At 31.3% G+C, this 24443-nt stretch overlaps 1 protein-coding gene across 1 annotated transcript; it reads right to left on the reverse strand.

Moving 5' to 3' along the window:
* Positions 1-1485: 1485 nt before the first annotated feature.
* Positions 1486-22751, reverse strand: LOC134696243 (cyclic nucleotide-binding domain-containing protein 2-like). Its single transcript, XM_063557927.1, has 12 exons — positions 22078-22751; positions 19251-19436; positions 18407-18573; positions 16292-16365; positions 15933-16021; positions 14834-15063; positions 12872-13005; positions 11054-11176; positions 9821-9912; positions 4092-4193; positions 3300-3443; positions 1486-2403 (listed from the first exon to the last, which is right to left on the reverse strand). Exons 1-12 carry the CDS (start codon positions 22567-22569, stop codon positions 2272-2274), a joined length of 1965 nt encoding a protein of 654 aa, XP_063413997.1. The 5' UTR covers positions 22570-22751; the 3' UTR covers positions 1486-2271.
* Positions 22752-24443: the final 1692 nt, after the last annotated feature.

Raw genomic sequence — 24443 nt, forward strand, 5'->3', positions numbered from 1 at the left:
TTTTGTTTTTTTTGTTGTTTTGTTTTCCGATAACTAGTGAACACAGCCTAAATATTTAAGAGATGCTGCGAGGTTCTTGTATTTATCTGTATTGTTCTGATATTGTTCATGTTTGTACTCTGAACCAAAGCTTAACGAAATCTTATCCAAATATCTGTGCTGAACGAAAAATAATTGTGTCGAACCTTTTCAATATATTGATTAAACTTAATCTAAAATATCTTTGCTGTTTTCTTTTGCTATAAGAGTCATTGTCCAAGGGCCCGAGTGCTACATGCAAATGTTTTCAAATGTTGACCATGACAATGCTACTTTAAATCAAACTAACTATTATTTCGATTATAATTTATGACTATTGAAGTTATGGGGGGGAAACTGGAGTGGAAAGTACGCGGAAATCGTTCAAATATTGTGTGTTATTTATGGCTAGAAATCACAACTAATCATGTACAAAAATTTATTTCAAGTTCAATACGGAAACTTTGTCAAACGAATAAAACTTTGAAGTCGAAGTGTTTATTCAAGATAGCCCCCTGCAACTTGAATGCATATAATCAAAATTGGGACATATATGCAAAACATAAGAAGATAATGTTTAACCACATCTATGATTACTCATTTACAAGTGCACTGTCCAAGGACGTTTATTCAGTTGAATTGGTAGTGCAACAACACTGTTCCAAATATAAGGAGTTTGAGCTGCTATCACAAACATAAGCATCTTGTTAATCCTATTTTCGATCATTTCTTATCAGAATTGCACAAGCCAAGGAACTTAATGAACTGTTAAGCTTAACCGATATCTTAGAAATTTCCTTTTAACAATCTTACCTAAAGTAGGTAGTTTGAAATATATTGTGAAATTAATATATGATAAGTTGTTAGTTATTTTTGAAAGAGATTTCGTAGAATGGTTGTAAAAAAAATCTTCATAAATCATGTAATATTGATACCCAAAAGAGAAGACGTAATCAAGTTCTTTATTTTTGTTTGAAATTCGAGAATGACATAAGTCAGACGTATTATTATTTAGGATTTCCTGTAAGTGTCGGTGGCTACTAAGTGCATGGTAAAAATAGAAGTCATCTATCAACGCCCATTTATACGTAATAAGCATGAACATCAATAGTGAATGGCTATTAAAGTCAACTGTTACAACCACATTTATGTCATGGAGGATTTAATAGCGTACAAACATAAGATAAGTTCTTTTTATCATGCTTGGCATCTCTTCCAAACATTAAATCGTCATATATTTGTCTTGTTCATCGTTTGCTATTCGTCTTATTATCCATGACATTTATAATTTTTAACAGACTCAGAATCCATGTACAACTAACCAATTACAGAGAATAAAAGAATAAATTGACACTTTCAAAAAACCGAAAAGATAAACAAGTCTATCAAACGCTACAGAGAACGCTTAAGATGAACCAAACACAGGACCCATTAATAACCGGGAAATAATTCATCTATTATAGAAGGTAAACTTCTTAACTACTGACACTCTCGTAATCTCTTTTTTTTCAATTCATCAATATAAGGGTGACTTATAATATCAGACTGGTAAGTGTATCTTTACAAAGTTACATTCTATCATGTTTATATCTTCTAACTCTAAACCTCTCACTTATACATAACTCATGTTTACTGAATTTTGACATTTTTAATGAAAATAGATATTTGAAATACCCCCGATACATCAAGATGAAAAATATGAGCCACAACAAATACAGCAAAAGGACGACAAAAAATTGCTTAAATATTGGTATATATATATATAAGAAAACATTTCCATGCCGGGCGACCAAAATCATGATAGCGTCAATAGAAATGTCAAAGGGTTGACTTCACCTAGATTATTTCGTATTCTTGTTTTCATGACTTCGTCGTTAGCAGCAACCTTTTGTAAGAAAAGCATTATAAAGTACACATGATCTAGAATACATTTTCGATAAGAGTTACATACATCAACTTCATTGCAAGTTTGAATTATTGCAAAAGAAAATTGTAAATTTATCTTCAAATATACTAACAATATAGTGTGGACACTATCAAGGTCACAGCTTGTGACATGTCGACCATGAACTTTGAAAATTTGGTAAATTTGTAAATACAAATGTAAGATTTTTTGTTGCTTAAAGTTAATTGAGAATAAATAAGAATTGGACTGGTTATTTATGTCAGTTTCATTTATTAACGCAATTGAATATATGTGCTCATCTCTTTTCAGCTTAATTGATTATTATGGTCAGAAATGTTAAAATATGATCAAACTAAACAGTCATTTCGTATTTTGTTGTTAAACACTTGATTATTTATTGTCAGTGTTTTATAGGCCAACCAGTTTGTAGTGTCCTGTAGTTTCTGTTGAAGATGCTCTTCCGAAGGTAGTGGTTGTATCTGAAATAAAATTAAACCATAGTGTAAGAAATACATTATTCAAACAATAAATAATTAGACCAGGAAAACAAATCCGGAGTAAGCATTTCATATTTTATCAGATAGATAGATTGATATGATGAAAATAATTTCCCTACCATGTCAAAAGACTAGATAATTGTATGAAAGAAAAAAAATTGAGTTTAAAGCATATATAGACCGTTTTAAATCTGTAAATGTACATTAACATTGGATTTTTTTTTTATCCCAGAAAGAAACTACACCACCATTATTCGTTTCTATTTTTAGCTTCGTTTAAAACACATTCTGGGTTACAATTTTGATTATTAATTCTACTTTCACATTGACATTAACTTATTAATAAGAGCGCCATATTCCAATGCTATATTTGAGTGAACCAGAGTTATCTGCAAGGTTTGTAGTGAAGTTACACAAAATGAAATGTTTCATTTGGTCTCCGATAATTTTTATCACACATGTATGGTTTGACAAACATTTACGGTTATCTGATTTCCAACTCAGGACGCATATTTTAATAGTTAAGATGTTTCGATAGTGGTGTTCAATGCTAAACTATTTGATCACACCAAACCTTAAATAAGATGCTTTATTGACTCGATATTGTCTTCAAGTAAACATCTACTAATTAACTCATTTGTTTTTTTTATTGTTTTCATTTTAGAAACTGTTATCTGATAAATGAATCATTAATATTTTCATATATTAAAAATATCTCCGGAAATATTGCAATACAACACATATTCGATTAAATCATGGCAAAGGAACAGAAACTCGTTGTATATATAAATATATCAAGTTGTCGTTCTTTCTACATATGTCATTGAAAAAGTAAGAAAGTTTAAATATATATACTTTAGAAGTATAATTTGACTTACGTTGTTTCGAAGTTTTTTCACTTCATCGTCAGTGAGATGTTGCATTAAAAATTTCTTGCTTATAAGTATACACTCCGCTCCATCAGATACCAATGTTGTGCTTGTGGTGTTTGCAAACTTTCCAAAAGCTATATGTTCTAAACCCTAATATAAAATCAAGTCTGTTATTAATTGTTTCAAAAGATTCAAACGAAACTGTTCTATCAATTAGGGTACCGGTCTTCCTTTGAATAGTATTACCGATTCGGTTAGATTTAATCGTACATGCGTCAAAGACCAAGTCAATACTGAATTTCTGATATAAGTGATATATATTCAATTCGTGAAATGATAACATGTACACACATAAATAAGGTGTTATCTTTGAATTTCGAAACACGGTCTATACGTGTTCTTTTTAAAATTTCATTTTAAAAAAGTATGATAAGAAAAATTACTTTTAACCTGCAAAACAATTTTAATTCATTGATCAGTTGAAATTCATTCAGCCAAAAAGTAAGGAAACACATGTAACATGGAGGTTTCATACAATTCTGTCTTCATTTTATTTTTAATCATCTGTTAATGCTCTTGATTTTCGTGAAAACGTTTTAAAAAAAGTCAGAATATATAAAAGCTACTTAATTTGATTTCTAATTCTATGGTTGTTTCATAATAAATATGCTTTGGTCAAAGAATTCCTAATTAAGTTTCAAATAAATCTGTTTCACTTGAATGGCTAATATCTAAATACTACCCATAATGAAACTGAACATGAGAAGAGCTTTGCGATACTTTCCTGTTAGTACTTACATATACATCCCTTGGTCCTAAAGTCTGTATATGAACAAAAACACTTGTGTATCGATCAGAAGCAGAACTGCATGCACTCTCATTTTTGTGATGATTCAGATTCTGAAATAATTATCGATTTATATATTGTATTGACAAGGAACGTTTTCCTAATTATTACAAAGTATCATATTTACATAATAATTAGTACAATTGACAGAATGAATCCCTTCTGATCCATGAAAACCAACAGCAGATAAGATAGGATTGTTTATGTATTAAAGAGAAGTCACATATCCCAAAGGCACATTCAGACAAAAAACTGACATCGCCAAAGCTGAAAAGATGACGAAAAACACAAAACAAAACCATAGAAAATGGACGTCTGAGCAAAATTGGTCCCACCAAAAACGGTTGATCTAAATTGAGAGGTTAAATGTGGCAGATCACAATCGTAGACGGGATTATTATGAAGACAATTAGAACAATTCGGTCGGCATATGGGAACCAAATATTCCATAGCCGTCAACTAACTCACGATGGCGTCCGTTAATTTTACAAAGATGATTTTAACTTCATCATTAGTTTGATTGCTTCCTCGTGAGACAAGAGGTAAGCGTAAAAGGTAATAAGCCGGGGGAAATCATATCGACTGGGAGATACATAATCCAAAAGTAGGCGCTGAGGGAATGTTGCTACACATAATTTGAAAACCGATTTTTTTTGTAGTTGAACTTTGTTTACAACCAACTTTCATGAGGTCAAAAGATGAGGCAGACTTAATTGTATCTGTTTTATCATTTATCTCAAGATCGATGCGATAGATAAGTGTAACTTAGTCACAATTTTTTTAGTTCAATATAGCGAATACCGCTATTTTGTTTCGTACTTCGTGAAATCCATGTAATGAGTAAACCTCATCTGAATAAAGCAACTAGTCGACAAGACCGGAGAGGGGTACAATTGGTTCTCATGTTAAATAAAATGTCTAATCACAGGCATAATTTAAACTTCGATCACTGAATTATATAACTTATATTGGATGTATTTTGTGGATAAATTTATATAAGGGAACACCAAATTTCGCATATTTTTAACGTTTTGATTTCGTAAAAGTTCCTATCTCGAAATTAAGTTGGTTTAAAGTATGTTCAAGTTAGATTTTTCTATGATAGTTGTTTAAATCAAAGCTATGCTTACAAATAAAGACAACAGTAGCATACCGCTGTTCGAAACTCATAAATCGATTGAGAAAAAAAGTAAATCCGGGCTACAAACTTAAACTGAGGAAATTGAATCACACATAAACGGAGGACAACGACACAACAGAAACACAACAAAATGTAAAAAAAGAAACACACAGAAACGAACTATAATACCGAAGTGGTGACTAAGTACAATATAAAAAACGGATACATTACATAAAACAACTTAATCCAGCACATAAAAATACACAGCCGAGTTAGCAAAGGCCTCAACGCACAAAGTGACGTCACATTTGAAATTCTAAAAAAAAACACGAAGTGACGTCACATTTGAATTTTCTAAAAACATTCCCCCAAAATATGATACAATTGATTAAAGATTAGTTTTTTAATACTGATGTTACATTTATTAATACAATGTAACAATGAAAATTACAATACTTATTAATATCAAATTGTGGTAGTAATTAGATAATTAGGTGTATTATCTAGCTATGTCTGTGTTTCTTCTGAATCAAACTGTAAACCAAATATATCTTATAAATTCTTATAAACCAAACTAAAATCTAGTAAATGAAGGAGTGATTAATTATCTTTACCATAACACATGAATATAACAGAAAACACGTTAAGATATTTGACAAAATCCGATGAAAATAAAAAATAAAACTTTAACCTAAATACATGAATTTGAGACGGAAAAGTACCGTGACACGTCTTATAGCAATGCGAATTCATTCTCAGCAAAATAGTCACAATCGGGAATAAATCACGTTCTGTAATTAAAAGATCAGGCGACGTCATGACAAACCACAATCTGACACGTTGGAAAAATGTACTTAGTTTGGACTAAGACACATCGTATGGATCAACCAATTCGTGATGGTGTCCGTAAAATTAACGGAGTGTCATTTCTAATCTGTCTTCCTCATAACTTTGTTGGAGCAGTTTCTGCGTAAGGAGCACACTCCTGTATATGAAGTTCGTATAGTGTGAACAAATATGAGAATAACGTATCAATTGAGATACGAAAACACCGAAGGGGCAGAGGGTATGTTACTGCTGAGAAATAGGAAATTGATAGTTGTGAAGTTGAAATCGTCCCGTTCATCATAGATTTTCGTGTGAAGTCGTCCATCTGTGTCAATATTGAGGAAAAGATCAAGGTATGGAGCAGTCCTTCTAGTATCATTAGTATCTTTAATTTCAAGTTCACTGGGATATATGAGATGTAAGTATTGGCTGAAACATGGGTTATTTAATGATAGAACATCATCAATATATCGGAAAGTAAAAAATGGGCTTCTGAATGCATGATTGAATACGTGTAGCTATGATCCATTCAGACAGTGTCCAGTTCTGGTTCGTCTGGTTCACGCTTTACCTATTTTCTTGCATAGTCCTCAACTGCATCCATGTGTAACTTGAAGATATGTTTCCAGTTGATGGGATGGGTAATTCTATATGTTTGTCCCTTGGCTTACAACTCTCTTAGTTGTTCATTGGTAGCGATGACAAGGTCACCAGTAATAACATGACCAGCTGGACTATAATTGTATTGTGACGATGCACATGAGCAACAAGGAGGCTTGGTAATTTACTTCTTTGATGTTAAAGGCCACTAAGACTTTCTTGTTGTTTAAAATCTTTGACGCAACAGACTTGGTGTAAGTATGAGACAAATCAGGTGTAGCTTTTTTACGGATTTTTGATGGAAAATAATACTAATATTAACAGCATCTTAACCTTTATTGGCGAATTCTACCTTAGAAAAATTATGTTTTCCCTCAATATTAGATTTAGTTGATACGGGTTTGAATAGTCTGTGATTAGCAATGTTCATGATAATATCGACTAATCTATTCGAACCAGAACGAGCATCAGTAACGGAGGTATTTTGGATATTTTTACAAAATCGGTATTGCTAAAATTAAGAATTTCATAAACAGTACCAATGTGACTACTATATATGTAATCAATTCTAGATGTATAATTTCCCTTCAGTGATGCTCAAGGCCAAAATAAAATCATTAACATAAAAAAAACAGTGGCTTAACTGATCAAACCAATAAAGAATAAGCTATCCTTGGCTACAACTTTCTTAAGATATACAAGGCAAAATACAGAAATATGAACTCCAAAGTTAAGTTTTCTTAAAAACTGAAAATAAAAAAGAGTTTGCTGAATTGAACCTTTTAAAAAACTTTCGAAAAAAAAAACGTTTACATCGTTATGAGCGGGATACATTTAGGTTCTTTTTTCACGTGGGGTGGTCTCGACTAGTTAAATGGTTTCTTATTTATTCTTTATTCTTTGAATGCGATTTTATCCTTAAAATAAATAACAGATTCCATTACTGAAAGATGAAAAAGATGTATATAAAATAAAGTATTGTATTATAAAAGTTTAACCGGTTTAGCGCCTTGAAGACATACAGTTTCTTCACTAATCAGTCTCTTTCTAGCATGCAGACAAAGAAGCATCATTAATGAGTTTCCAGTTTTAAATGTCTAAAAAGTCGGATTATTTTTTAAATGCCAACAGCGTTTTCTTTCGTTTAAAGAAGGCTTTCAACTGATATGTTTATTTGTAAAAGTGATTAATATACAAGTTCCTCTTTATAAATTTTTAAGGAAAAACAAGAAAAATAACAAAAAAATTATCCAGAAATGAGTTCAAGGAAATTTTTCGAGAAAGGCGTCATGGTAGAAAATATTTTGTTTCATTTTAAATAACTGAAACTGAAAATTTGATTGATTTTTATACCACATGCAGCAATACATGTTTTATGATCATGATCGCATACATTTTTTAGCGTTGTTTACGAAATATATTTCCTTTAAGTATTGTAAAAAGTGCATGTTTCCAAAGCATTTTTCTCCCTTTTTGATTTAGAGGATTTATTTATGAGTAGATGTGAATTAAAGTTTTTAAATTTAAAAGCGCTTCTTTTTTTATATAGAAGTTGTTTCTGTTTGGACTCGTTTCAAGTGTGTTTTCATCCCGTTAAATGCATTTCATGTTAGATAAGAATTTATTTGGTTTAATCTGTTTATCAAAATTGATAGAAGGAGTATTTTTTACAGATCTTGGTACATGAAAGACATTAGTTTCATCAATGATATTGTAGATGATAAATGCGAATGTTTTGTCTCATGACGTTATTAACAAAAAAATATAACCCGAATGTGACTTTTGTAGACATTCTATTTATTAAGCTTGCTATACCATATAACAGGAAAAAAAATGTTATTACAACACATATTACTTAACAGCAACTCATTTGGATTCGTTGTTCAGCATGAGAATAAAAACAAAACCATCATTAAATTGTTTGTTAAAGGTGTATAATCACTTTTTATCGAGCGGGGAAGTGTTTCTCCTATTTCACAACAAAGGTGGAAAGAAATTTTTAATATAGAAGTTAGTGACAAAAATGGAAAAATATTTATTCTCTAGCTTTCAAATGTACTATAGAAAGCAAACTACAAGCTTTCCAATATAAAATGTTACACAGAAAAGTCTCACATAATTATCTTCTTTAAAAGATATAAACTTTCCTTAACTAATGAATGTGCCAGTATAAACTAAAGAGCATAATTATTAAAGTATAAACTAAAGAGCATAATTATTAAATAATTTGGGGAGAATTTTCTAGTTTGTGGTATTTTGTTTTTGGAGTAAAAATATTCTTGAATAAAGACAGTGTATTGAATTCTGATAACTTAGTTTTAAATTAGTGTATTCTACAGGCAACGTATTACAGTATTTATGTAAAGAACACACAATTAGACAGACTGTTAATATATGTGTGCAAGCTTTTAAAACGTGCAAGTTTTAAAAAAATGTCTTAAATGTTTTGAAAAGACGTTTGAAGATATTAGAATATTTACATCTTTCGAAAGACAAAAACGAGTTATTTGTCAACAGATTGGGGATATATGGAAGCTATTTAATTAATTTTATTTTTTAATATGATTATATTATAATGTATTCCAAAGTATTCATAAAACGTATCAACTGAGTATTCACATCACTTACTTGTAATTTTTTACCATTTCTTATATCAATAGTATAACAATGCCATACATGTCATGTCATTCACTTATGTCTTTTAAAAATGTATGTATGCACTGTAGTTTGAACACTAAAAAGATCAATAAAAAACTAAAGTACATGCAAACATTTGGCGTGCTAAATTATAATCCTGGTACATTTGCTAACTATTTACATCACTGGGTCGATGCCCCTTCTGGTGGACATTTCGTCCCCGAGGGTATCACCAGGCCAGTGCTCAACACTTACAATTTCAATAATATGGTCATTTTTATAAATTTCCTGTTTACAAACTTTTAATTTTTCGAAAATCTAAGGATTTTCTTATTACATGCACAGATTACCTTAGCCGTATTTGGCACAACTTTCTGGAATTTTGGGCCCTCAATGCTCTTCAACTTAGAACTTATTTGGCTTTATAAATATTTTGATATGAGCGTTACTGGTGAGTCTTTTGATAACTATTGTACATTATGAAGTTCCACTCACCTTTCTATGTCTACTTCCATTATTAAGCTTATGTTTATGCAGTTCATAAATCGCATCAAGATATCTTTTGTGTTCATCTATATTTGCCTTATCTTCAATTCATAAACAATACACAGGTTACATTTAACCAAGGATGAAATGTTCTTAAATTGCTCTGAATGTGTTAAAACATCACTCAAAAAAAAAAACCAACGGTACCAATTTTGTTGCACCAGATGCGCATTTCGACAAAACATGTCTCTTCAGTGATGCTCGTGGCCAAAATATTTGAAGTCCAAAGCTTATATAAAAGATGAAGAGCTATAATCCAAAAGGTTATGACATCATCACCAAAATAAATTGCAAAGAGATTTGCTATTTTTTTTCTATGAGTATGAAAAGACAATTAATATAATACAATTACCAAACACAATTTGTTATGTAGGGATCTCATGTGAATCTTAAAAGATTTCCAATAGCATAATATCTTCGATAAGAAAAAGTTATTGAATACAAGTGCATTTGGTTAATGTTGTACTTTTTAAATTTGCATGTTTTAATACTTCATGTATCTTAGTCTCATGCGAAATGCATATTCAATACAAAGCAGTCTCTATATATACGAAGATGTGGTTTGAGTGTCAATGAGACAACTCTCCATGCTAGTCACATTTTGTAAAAGTAAACCATAATAGGTCAGAGTACGGTCTGCAATACGAAGCCTTGGCTTTACCTACATTTAAAAATGAAAATGTCTTACATTAACTCAAACTTTTTTTATTAAATTAATATATTATACAACTGTGCAAATGATAGTCTTTATGACCGCAATGTTTATTTTTATTATGCGGTTATATGTCATATGACATTTGCTGTTGTCTGTTTGGCAATATACGTCATATTTTCTGATACATGAACATAAATGCCTAAAACAATTATAGCTAACGAAGATTCAAATTACAAATTGCATTTTATTAATAGTTACTCTTCTTTTTAACAGACGTAAAATACACAGTCTCTGTCTAATTTTGTAGTTTGTATGACACCCTTAAGAGACTAATTCCCTTGATAAATACCAGTTTGTTGTGCAATACATGTTACAAATGAATATTTATTTTCCAACAGAAACAAGGAAGTAAGTTAATTTGATAGAGTTAAGACATTTTTTACATGCAAAGTGTTGACTAAACACTATGCGCATGGTAAGTTTGAAAATAAATAAGCCTATAATTTGATTTTATAGAAAGTACATACCCACGCATAAAGGCCCTCGTAATATCTTGACTATATTCTCCGATGAGCATCTGTTTGACTTCTTTTTGTAATATATTGGTTTGACTTGTTTTGAAAGAGTTTTTACACTATCTAAACGTGGAACTAAAATGTAAAAAATATAACTAAATTAATGAAAAAATCATTATTTTGCACCAGAATATAAAAAAAAAAAGTTAATTAAATTTCTAAATTAAGGTAAATTATATTCAAAAATGCAAATGATTATTGTAAGAATATCACTTTTGAGGTGTTCATATAAAAAAAGTTGATGTGGAATGATTGCTTACGAGACAATCTCCACAAAGAGACAAAATGACACAGAAATTTACAACTATAGGTCACCGTACATCCTTCAACAATGAGCAAAAACAATACTGCATAGTCAGCGCTATAAAAAATCCCCAAAATGACAAGTGTAAAACAATTCAAACGAGAAAGCTAACGGCTTGATTTATATACAAACAATGAACGAAAAGTACATATGTATATATGTAACACATCAACAAACAAGTCTTCTGACTTGGGACAGGCACATGTTTCAACATATATTTTCTATTTAAAAGATGATCAATGAATTAGTTAAAGGGTTTACGGATCGATACATTGGTAGCTAATTGCCGTTTCAAAATATTAAACGCACATAAAGACCGCTATTCAAAGACTGTTCATTAGAAACAAATAATGGCAATGCATTAAAGACAAATATACCTAATTTATACGATTTTGAGTAATAAATAGACGCATTATGATCTTAAAATCTCTTTCAATTAGGATTTAGTTACATAGTCATTAATTTTGATATCTTTACATCAATGTGTTATTGAATGGATGATAGACGTTTTAAATATTTGAATCTAAAGTACGTTATCGTAGCGAAATTTTATATATGTATATTCAAATTCGACAAAAAGTAAAAAAACAGTGGCAAACATATATTAAAAAAAACAACCACAATCACAATCACAAGAAAAATACAAATATATACAAATCATAAAAGCAAAGACTGAGCAACACAATTTATCAAAAACTAAGGTTGGTCTTAGATGCTCCGGACATCTTTTTTTTTTTTTGGTTCCAAACCTATAATTAAATATGTGAATGTTAACGTTAGTGAATTGGTATACATGCAGGTACATTAAAATCAAACTATTATATATACAAGATGAAATCGAGCATCAATTGTAAATGTTATTTTCCCGCGAAACGTAAACATGATTGGTCCATAGTCTTGGGATGTTGTATTCTTTGTGCGTAGTCATCCTGTGGTATTATGACAAATAACGTTATTTTTATGAAATGAGCGGATTGTGCACACATAAATGATAAAACCACAATTTGGACAGGCGAGTTTAAACTAGTTATTTTTCATGTAATCTGAAATTTACAAAACGTACGTACCTTGCGTTTATTTTGAATCATTATTTAAGACTTGTTTTATATATTATGAGACAGGTTTTTCTTTTTAGTCACTTGTATATTTTACATATATTTTTTTGAGATTTGGATATCGCTGACCTGCTGTGTCTAATTCATACAATATGATAAATACATTTTGAAACATGTAGTATATAAAATAGGAATTTAAGAATGATTCACTAGTTGGACATATAGTATGTATATCAGGTAACAATGGTTACTTGTGTGCTAGAATTCAATGTGTTTCTGGTGTTGAACGTACTACGTAGAACATTCGTACATTTCATCTAGAAACATTTAGGTACTAATGCTTAGACAGCAATATTGTTTCATGGGATAACCAGGTAGAAAATATTGACAAGGGAATTATATAACATTTACCTTTGACCTTTTCCAAGTGTAGCTTAGGTAATGGCTTTGTATCATGTAGCTCTGTAAGGACTCGACAACTTCCTGACTTGATAATGTAAATACATTCGGATGTGTTACTGTTCCGACAAAGTAATACGCCTCGTCTGGAATTATTAAAAACATGATGACTTAAAGCAAACATGCTTTTGAATGAGAATTTTAAAACCTTACATGTAAAACTTTAATAGAAAAAATAAAAAAAAACAATAATACTAATACGTTTTTCATTTTTGTGAACTAACAAGTTCACAGCATTTGCAACTGCTGCCTTTCAGTATCGTAATACTATTGATGAATATTTGTTTTGTAAAAGGTTAAATAAAAGAAATACCGAACTTCGACTGAGGAGAATTCAACACAAAAAATCCACAATCAAATTGCAAAATCAAAAGCCCAAAACACATTAAACGAATGGAGAACAAATGTCATATTCTTGGTGTGGAATAGGCATTTCAGTACATATCATATGTAGATAATTGTGGATGACTACCATTATTGACAACAATGTATAACAAAACAAAAAGACATTATAGATAAAAATTGTCAAAAATTGGGATACAGCAGTCAAAATTGTGTCGTAATTTTGATCACTTATTTATAAAAACAATTATCTATTTCAAAAATGAAAAACAAAATGTAACTACATCCATCTTACTTCTAAACTTTGACTTTGGCACAAATATTAAGAAGAATTTGATAACTTATCTATACCCCCGCTTTTGCTTTTGATTGATATGAAATAAAATTACCAAACAAAGCAAAAATGAGTAGACAACAGTGGCGGATCCAGATATATTCTTAAGTGGTGACCCACTGGCTGCCTAAGAGGGGGCCGGTCTCGTCATGCTTCAGTGATTCCCTATATAAGCAACCAAATATTTTTCTTTCTCAAAGGGGGAGAGGGGGCAGGCTTACCAATAAAGAATATAACGAAAAAATCTTCATGTTGAAGATTAATCCACAATAACATATATTTCTGGTATATGACAACATTGAGAATATGATCACCAACCTTACCATACCAATGTAATAAAACATGTCAAATTATGTTATGAATAAACTAATTTTTGAATTGGCAGAAATGCTATGATTTCAATATTCAACTTCAAAACGACCTTAATACTTAGTCGCAACTCACAAATCAAGTAGGAAGGAGTGTTTTCATTTAGTGCATGTAGGGGGTAAGATATTCTAAGTCTCGTATTGTTAAGTTTCGTAATGAAATACAACTAGCACTAACTGTTATAGAAATCCGGGACGTTTCGCATTCGTTTAATATGTTTGAAAGCTTTTGATTTTGCCATTTGATAAGGGACATTCTATTCTGAATTTTTCGCTGAGGTAAGTATTTTTGTAATTCTTTTTTTTTAATAGTGCATGTTTCAAATAAGAATTATTATAAGGTTTTTTTAAAGAGGGACGAAAGATATCAGAGGGACAGTCAAACTCATAAATCCAAAATAAACTGACAACGCCTAGCTAAAAATGAAAGAAGACAAAGGGTATAGTACATTTGTGGTTGACATTTGGTATCTTTCGTCCCTCTTTTACAGAATCCTTGATTTGGATAGAAACACATGTGATCAGTCAACGACACCCATCAACTTACGCATGTGGTTTAACAGCACAACATAACAAAAACTGTTAGTTGCAAATGAATTTACCCATGAGCATGCACATGTTGTGTTCTGTCACTTCAATATTTCACAAAAGTCATATTTACTCTCTACATGCAATTTTTCATGAGCAAAAATATTTTCAACGGGGTATTTGTTGCATACTGCATGATTTAGATAAAGGATTTTAATATCTTGTATTAACATAAATATACAAGTTTTGTGGGACGTCTTTTTTTCCCTTTTGAAGCGCATTACAAAATACAAAAGGAAAAAATATAGAAAAGAAATAGAAGAACATTTGATATAATCCAACCTAAAGTAGGTAAAGCAGCAGATTTTCGGATCGTGGTACGGTAACTTGTGAATAGGCCAACCACTCAGCGAGGTCACAGTCCTCAAAAACTTGATATGCTCTGGTTCCTTTTCATATGTATGGGGCATAAATATGTCAACGAAATCTTCCCGCCATACTGCTAAAAGTTCCACTTCACTCTTACACGTCACAGTCGCAGTTCTTCTTGAACCATGCATTAATGCCAATTCCTTTTTGATAAAATAATGAAAACTTCTATGCATACATATAAATTTCAAATGTAATTAATTTATCGGTATTTTATTTAAGTAAATGAGGTAAAACGCTAAAAAAAATATGTTAAATGTTATGCAATGTTTAAAACTTGATGCCTTACATATTTGTGAATTATAAACCCTGATATTTATATTGAAACTCGATTTTAAAAGATATAGATTTAAAATCAATGTCAGCGAAATAAATGTAACAGTTTGTCTGACAAATCAACCTGTCTTTCAGAAAGATTTTTCTTACTCTAAAGGTATATAAATGGTACAATAAGAGTAAATTAAAAGTATATAACTGTCCCATTCGCAGTTGGAATACTTTAATCATTGTACGCCACCACGTGTCAAAAACAAATATCTGAGATGAAACATATAGGTTATTTGTTTTCAATTAGTTTAAGACCAATGCCACTTTTTTCAGATCCTATAGACATGGACGTTAGTTTGTAAAGGTCATGCATTGATCTGATTTTATCTGTAAAGGAATACGTAATTGTCTAATCATTTCCTCAACTGTTAGTGATCTAATTAAAGGGGAGAATAACCTTCTCATTCTATAGAAATGGTCCTAATTTAGGTTTTATTACAGGAAGAAACTCATTTACAATGCTATAATACCTTCACTAATTACCATAGAATGAGATACACTAATTGAGATATACGGTTGTCCTATAGTAAAACGATTACGAAACGGATCAAATAGCATTTAAGAATCTAAACAAATACATTCCTTTTCATGGAGGACAGTTTAGTTTGTTTCCATAATTACAAACGAACGACTTGTCATTAGGATGGTGTAAAACACTGAATGTATCACACATTGTAATCTTTACCCCAAAACTGTTTCCTTTCTTCAGCACAGCCTTGGTTCTTACTACTTCGTCTTCTGTTTCCTCATCTGTTTCCATTAAAGTCACAATCGCTGTTTAAAAATATAAGAAATTAATATAAATCATGGTACTTTTGTAAATTCATAAAAATTGTCCAACATAAGATTATGTACTCGACTTATTTTTCAATCCAATATCAAAAACAATTTGAAACAGTTCTGCTAGTTTTCCATTATGCTCTCAATTGCAACGAACCTTGGCTACATATTGCGATCTTCAGTGATTTGTTAATTATTTAATTTTGTGGATTTCGGAAATAATCACGTTAAAAAATCAGTATATAATATATACTTCTCTCGTACCGTTTCCTGATAAAATGAAGTAAAAATTATCTGCAACATGCCCCTGTCGAATAATGACTCTCTTGTCTTCATATCTGTAAAAAAAAACATAACTGAAATCATCAATGTACATGTGTGTCATTTCGGAGTGTACAAATGCAAAGTCGTAGTTTGTCCGATTGTAGTCCTTATCTTCAAAATATATGCACTAATTAAAAATGAACATTGCCTTTTATAGCTGACTATACGGTACGGGGTTTGTTTATTGGTGAAGACCGTACAGGGACGTATAGTTCCTACTTTCTGTGTAATTTGTGATCTCTTGTGAAGAGTTGTCTCATTGGCAATTATACCAAATCTTCTTTTTAATATGACCGTCAAAAAGGTAAGAGGGTGATCAAATCACCTAGGTTTACCCCCAAAAAAGTAGTATAACATTGTTCAATAGTCATTTAAGGATTGAGAGAAAGTAAACCTGGTTTACAAACCAAAACCGAGGACACACACCAACTACAAGAGGAAAAAACAGAAACAACAGGATCAACTGGGACACCAAAGTAAAAAGAAAACAATACCGCCAAAACAAATAGCAAAGAAACATTTGATGACAACTGCCATATCCCTGCCTTGGTACAATACATTTAAAAAAAAAGATGTAGTCACCATTGATTACAATTTATCTTCCGCATATTTTTAACATTCTCGACATCGGGGTTTTAACAAATCTAATCACATGACATATCGAATTTATACGTCAACATTTTAGAAATCTTTTGTGTTGTTTACATCGTCAACTATATATAAGCAATAAGTAAACTTATATGTTCTTGTTTGTAACAGTTTGGACAATTCAGCAAATACACTTGAGTTGACGATTTACAAACAATCAATTCTATCATTCCTTTTAATATCCCACGATACTGAATCGAGTGACATTCGGTTTAACGAGAGAAATGATCGTGAAAGAGTATCTAACGGTGGTCAAGTATTGAGAGACGATCGTGAAAGCTCTGGTAACGGATCTTGAAAGACATTTCATGTAAATTCTAGTTCAGAAACTTTGAAAAAATCGCTTAATTTTTAAAACGCGGAACAAATCCGAACAAATGACACCCGTTATTATGGTGTATACAATATAAATTGTGATTTTATCAACAGTTTGGTGTAAATACTTTGACATTTAATCGGTATACTAAATAAATATTAACACGATTTAATACGAAATTAATGACAACATCGCGATTTAAACGATGGAACAACAACAAATATAAACACGATGTTGACGCTCTATTTTCAACCTTGTGAAATGAAAGATGTGAGCGATATCAACCAAAGTGTGAAAACAACATAAGTACGATATTGTCAATTAAAGTCGCGATGTTGGCAATGTGGACTATGTTTAAGCAAAATATAGAGAAGGTAAAATAAAAAATAACAGATAACCAACATCGCGATGTCGACGATGGTAACACAATATTATAAATTAGGTAAACAACATAACACGATGTTTGGGTGATCTAATTTATATCACAATGTCGATGATGTTAACGATGTTTTCACATGGATATTGAATCGGTAACCATATGAACTTGATGTTGATACGATATTGACAATTTTGTGGTTGACTTGCGTTTTGCAAGACATTTGAACTGGATGTAGAATCGATGTTATCACGATATCGTCTACGCCACAGTGTTAACAATGTTGTTAACACATAGGCCATTGGATACATGTTTACGGTCGTTTGTTGATTTGTATTGGTTGTATATATATTTGCAAATTCAGCATACCTTAAAGATAGTGTCAATTTTTATACCCTTTCAGCCATCTTTACTTTTTTTTTTTCATTTTGGTTTGCAAGAGTATGATTTTTATGTTTTTTTTTACTATTTTTGGTATTTTTATTTGACTCTGATTGGAACCTTTGCTTTGCAACAGTCTTTTTTTTAAATTTCACCAAATAAATGATACTTGTCGATGTCAATATTTAAGTAACTTCCTTATTTTCCCTAAAATACAAATAAACCGATTATGTTGGTAAATAAAAAGTTCTCAACACGAGATATTTGAAATTAATACTTCAATTGCCAACCTAAATGTACAAATTGTTGTTAATTTCCTTTGAATTAAACCTACTTCTTGTACCAGCCAACTCGGACCAGAGACTTCTGCATAGCTTTCGGGAACTCTCCAAAGGCTTTAACTGTATGGTTTAAAGCCAATAAAGCGAGCTTGCATTGTTCATCTGTCCTTTCCTCAGGGTTCATACTGAGTATAGTTATTGCTTCATTACTAAGCCGTTCCTGTTTTATTAAGATATAATATTTCATAACATTCTCTACGTGAAAAAGAATAGAATTATTAATTACAAAATCCAATTCAGATTTTAGTTTTATTAGAATTAAATGACTTCGTCCTTTCGCTTTGTAAATGATGGCTACATGCAGGCTATAAACTAGAAAAATTACATTCCTTTTTAATTCCAGATAATGCCGATTAATTGCTAGGGAGCATTCTTGGTGGGCGATATAGAAAATGATATTAATATCTTATTTTGCATGCTCGTATATTGACATCTATGTTATATTCTAATCGTGTAGTAAACATTGGTAACGACGATATAAAGATGAATTCTTAAATTCAGTAAAAAGTGAAAAACCAAATAAAAGAAGCTATGAATAGACATGTGCGCAAACATTTCGTATTGTCTTGTGACAAGAACTAATAAAAAAAAAACTCTGATGCTACTGATAAACGCTTCTTTTTATCTACTCTGCGTGCAAATTAGTATTCAAAGCAAACAAATCTTTCCTTACATGAATAAGAATAAAATATGTAGCATCATCTCTCTATTAAAGATCATATTAGAAACAAACACTAATAAAAAAGAGAAAATACAAATTACAATGTAAAACATAAAAAAAAAGGCTTTTTGTTCAATCTGCATATTTTCATCAGGCATCTATTTTGCAAAACGTACCTCCTTTCTGCATGCATAATCACCAGGATCAAAGCTGAGACCATGGAGGCCATATATTCTTTTTGTTGTTAATTCATCATGATGAGCCCAAGACAAAACTTCATTTCTTGACGTGTTTTCATTTGTTCTTATTACTCTTAGAAGTATCAGTACCGTCTTAACAGCACGTCTGAATCGGTATCTCGACTGTTGAAAAAATATTATATAACAAAGGTTGTTAGTGTTACATTCACATAGGGAAATTTCAGCAACATGAATTTCTTGTGAACTTATATTCATGTTTTAAATTTCACCTCAAACGTTTATTTTCGTTGGTTACATCTTCTGACATCAGACTCGGACTTCTCTTGAACTGAATTTTAATGTGCGTATTGTTATGCGTTTACTTTTCTACATTGGTTAGAGGTATAGGGGGAGGGTAGAGATCTCACAAACATGTTCAACCCCGCCGCATTTTTGCGCCTGTCCCAAGTCAGGAGCCTCTGGCCTTTGTTAGTCTTGTATTATTTTAATTTTAGGTTCTTGTGTACAATTTGGAAATTAGTATGGCGTTCATTATCACTGAACTAGTATATATTTGTTAAGGGACCAGCTGAAGGACGCCTCCGGGTGCGGGAATTTCTCGCTACATTGAAGACCTGTTGGTGACCTTCTGCTGTTGTTTTTTTATTTGGTCGGGTTGTTGTCTCTTTGACACATTCCCCATTTCCATTCTCAATTTTATTATACGTGAAACTCACATGATATTAGTTCATGTGAAACTTGTGAGAATTTCGTGTGAATTTCACGTTAAATTCACGTGACTGAATAAATACAAATTATTATTTTAAATGTTCATGTGAAATTCACTTGACAAACTACTTGCGTGAGATTCATGTGAACTTCGCGTATGGTGTGTTCACTGAACTAGTACTTTTTTTTGCTTAATGGCTAGCTGTTTTCACTTGAAGACCCGTTGGCCTTCGCCTGTTTTCAAGATACAAGAATGAATGTCGTCAGTTTAGTGTTCAGTGACAAATATTTCAGACATATACAGGTGTCATAAATTTTATTTTTGTAGGACATAGTATATATTAATTCCACTAATAATGTTTGGTGACGTTAACATCATCTATTATCACATATTAGATTAATGTTTTGATTAATTTATTGTTTGATTCATTGATGTAAGATCGCTGTCCTCTGCTTGTATGATATCTTGCATTAAAACATGATTTTAGTTTTTCTGTCTTCAATATCATACATAGTCACTTTTTATAGTAAAAATCGATCTAAATCATATATTGTTAGGTGACATAAAATAAGTCGAAAAATAATCGTGTTTTGCAATTTTGAATCAAAGGTTTAAAGATCAGTTACTTGTGACATACATAAGTCAAACAAAATGTGATCTTTAAACTATGATAAATAGGCGAAACATTAATATGACAAAACTTAAAGCCCTCTTATTGATTTCAGATACGTAGTGATCCTAAGATTGCCATTCTTAATTCCATGTTCCGTTGAAACACAAGTTTTAATCTTGTTGACGTTTCTGAATATCTATATTAACCTACAACATTGTTATATGATGGTTTGTCTGACAGTCAGCTTAGTTTTATTTTCACAATGATCAGAAAAAAAGATACAAGTGCACCATACACTAACAATGAACACATGTACGGACGCAGATCAAGTATCTTAAAATGATTGGGGCTGGGCACCAAATCAAGTCGCCCCCCCCCCCCCCCTTCAATCTGTCTCCGATTCAGTGAATTACACTGAGAAAATAGCGAAAATAATAAAATATTTTGAACATGTAGAAAGATAGCCTAATATTATCAAAAACAAATACTTGTTTATGTTTTTCACTTATACATGTATGATGGATACGAATGCATATGCACTAATGTCAGTGAAATCCCAATTGACCTAGTGAAATAAGAATTTTAACAACGCTAAAAGAAATTGTTTGCAACAGTCATATTGCATCATGCAAGTTAGGGTATGCATTATAAAGGGGATATTTTCTTTTAAGCAGAAAACGCGGGATTTGGGTTTCTACATTTATTTCAAAATCTGAGTGTTTAAGAGTTTGTGTGTATGTTTCATTATAATTTCTTTCTTTTGTAAATGAAAACTCGTCCAAATGTGAGAAATCTCTTCTGAATTGTGCAACGTCAACATAAAATGTCAATCAGATGTACGAATATAAACAACTGCTCGGATAGCATAAGATATGCGTTTCTGTATAATACCGTAATGAAGTGTTTCTATATAATACATGTGCATGGATCATAATTCATTTTTAATCAAAAACCGTATATGCATAAAAATTATATGATAAACCTTGAATCTTGAGAAAAATTTTAATTACAAAAAAAACCAAATTTTTTTTATAGAATAGTAAATATAAAAAAGAAAATGTGGTATGATTGCCAATGAGACAACTATCCACAAAAGACCAAAATGACATAAACATTAACAATTATAGGTCACCGTACGGCCTTCAACGATGAGCAAAGCCCATACCGCATATAGTCAGATATAAAAGGCCCCGATAAGACAATGTAAAACAATTCAAGCGAGAAAACTAACGGCCTTATTTATGTAAAAAAAAAAATGAACGAAAAACAAATATGTAACACATAAACAAACGACAATCACTGAATTACAAGCCCCTGACTTGGGACAGGCACATACATAAATAATGTGGCATGGTTAAACATGTTAGCGGGATCCCAACCCTAAAACCCATTTACGACTTGCAATACACAGTTGTTTAATATAAGAATCAGGAACGAATATTTCAGTCTTTCTTTGTTAAAAAAAATAATTGTACACATACCAGTATCCTGTTCTTGAATTGTGGTGGAAAGAAATTATCAAGAGAAAGAATGCGTCGCATCCGTTTCCCGCCTTTTCTATTTAATTGTCCCTGTGCTTTCTTCCCGGTCATAGACGAAAAATTCTGCGTTGATTTTGTTTTAAATAGCGTTCTTTGGTCGAAATTGTACGCATTTATAGCTGGAAAAATCACTTCCGGTATAGGCTGTTGAACATTCAAACTCAGACGACGGTTGACTACGTTATTGACGATTGACGGAAGTCTTAATTCTGATATATTCTGTTTCTGTATATTTAGGCTCAGTCGTCTAGAGATACATTCTCGGTGCTTCTCAAATAAATGTCCATCATAACTATTTCTAATAAACAAATCTTCTTTAAATGAAACTTTTCTTTTATGCGGAAGTGCATCTGACTTGCTTCGTCCTTTCTCTTTCGACCTTTTATTCAAAGATTCTGAAAATTCACTGAATTTTCTATTGCGAAAATTCATGGTTTATATTTCGTTCTCCCTATCATACATAAGTGTCACCTAACATTCTCTTAACAAGAAACTAATAACTTTTTGATAATAACTTTCTCCGATATATTACCTTTGTACTATATTAAAATCCCCCTATATCTTAAATCTATGATCATGATCCTTTAATTTCAACTGTTTGAAACGTAGAAAAATGTTTCTTATCAGCCACAATTCCGTTAGAAATTTAAACATTTTAATAACTTGTTGTATTAAATCAAATTTTATACCGTCATTTGCGTCAATAACAAAATATTAAAGCGAATATACATGATATAGGTACTAATTTATCAGAACAACGAAAATTTCAAACAGAGTTTAATCGTAATTTGTTGAGATTTTTTGATACAATCGATCGAATCCCACTAATCAATGTGAAATTTTGGTGAAAGGGTTACCTAGTCTTTAACGACTAACTGATGTACGACTTTTGTTATCTAGTAATGTACTTGTATTCTGCTCCTGACTACTAATTCTGACATAAAGAGAATTGACAGACTCGTTATACAAATGTATAATTATTATCCTAGCTACCACATGGATTTAATTAACATGGTTTACCAACATCACATTTGTATGTACTCTTCATTGTCAACAACAAATTACGTAAAAACGTTAGCATATAGTATGTTAAAGTAGATATAGGGTATACTTCAATAAGACAGCAACCAAACAGCAAGAATATTAAAAAGGCAACTAGTTAAAAACAAGAGTCATTACACAATAAACACCTAGATGTTAACATGAGTCTTAAATAATAAAAAAAATATAGTCTTAAACATTAAACAGGTGTACATATTAAAACTCCCGAGTCTTTACAAACTGATATCTAAGTATACAGAATTTACGAACAGTCTGCAATCAAGCCCAAATTTTTCAATGAACACAGAAAGAATTATAATATAAAGTTGAGAATGGAAATGGGGCATGCGTCAAAGCGACGACAACCCGACCATAGAGCAGACAACAACCGAAAACCACCAATGGGTTCAATGTAGCAAGAAAATCCCGCACCCTGAGGCGTCTAAACAAATACGCATACTAGTTCACTAATATTGGACGTCATACTAAACTCCGAATTATACACAAGAAACTTAAATTATAAATCACAAGACTAACAAAGGCCAGAGGCTCCTGACTCGGGACAGGCACAACATTGCGGCAGGGTTAAAAATGTTTTTTTGAGATCTCAACCCTCCCCCTATACCTCTAGCCAATGTTGAAAAACAAACCCACAATGATATGCACCGAAACTATAAGTACAATATACAACAACTAACGAGACCGTTTCTGCCTTGCACAGACAGTAGTCATACTTAAAAAAAAAACGCCAATCAAATAGATATGGTAGATTTTTATCATTTCATCTTAACTGTTTTCTTCCATTTTTTTATTCTTTTCATGCTTTCTCTTAAGCTAAAGCGAATGATTTTAAGGACTCCTCTTTCTGCTGATTTAAGTATTTTTTTAGAATCAGTTAAATATAAAGATATGTGTATAATTGTGTATTTCGTTTATTCCTTTAATTTGGATTGATTGATCGATATTCGTTTTTTTGTTGGGTGTATTTTTTTGGAGGGGGGGGGGGGGTGTCTATAACTCCGATGTTATTACACTGCGTACTTTGCATGACTTTTATTTCTTATACGATAATGGGTTTTAATCATACATTTTATGTCAATCTACAGATAACTGAATAAGAGTAAAAAATATCGATATTGAGTGCTAAAACATCTAGTTAAACACATGTTATGTTTTGTGTGCCTTTCCAATATATGTCAGCAATAGACGATGTTTGCGCATTCGTTAAGACATACAAATGTATCTATGCAATGTAAGGTATTTGA

Source organism: Mytilus trossulus, chromosome 14 (genome assembly GCF_036588685.1).
Source record: "Mytilus trossulus isolate FHL-02 chromosome 14, PNRI_Mtr1.1.1.hap1, whole genome shotgun sequence".
In the NCBI taxonomy this organism is placed as follows: Eukaryota; Metazoa; Mollusca; class Bivalvia; order Mytilida; family Mytilidae; genus Mytilus; species Mytilus trossulus.

Coding starts and splice junctions, on each gene's coding strand:
- LOC134696243 (XM_063557927.1), bottom strand. CDS start 22,569: ATGAATTTTCGCAATAGAAAATTCAGTGAATTTTCAGAATCTTTGAAT. Junction 18,574..19,250: donor ATTATGCATGCAGAAAGGAG/GTACGTTTTGCA, acceptor TTAATAAAACAG/GAACGGCTTAGTAATGAAGC. Junction 3,444..4,091: donor TAGGACCAAGGGATGTATAT/GTAAGTACTAAC, acceptor ATTTTATATTAG/GGTTTAGAACATATAGCTTT.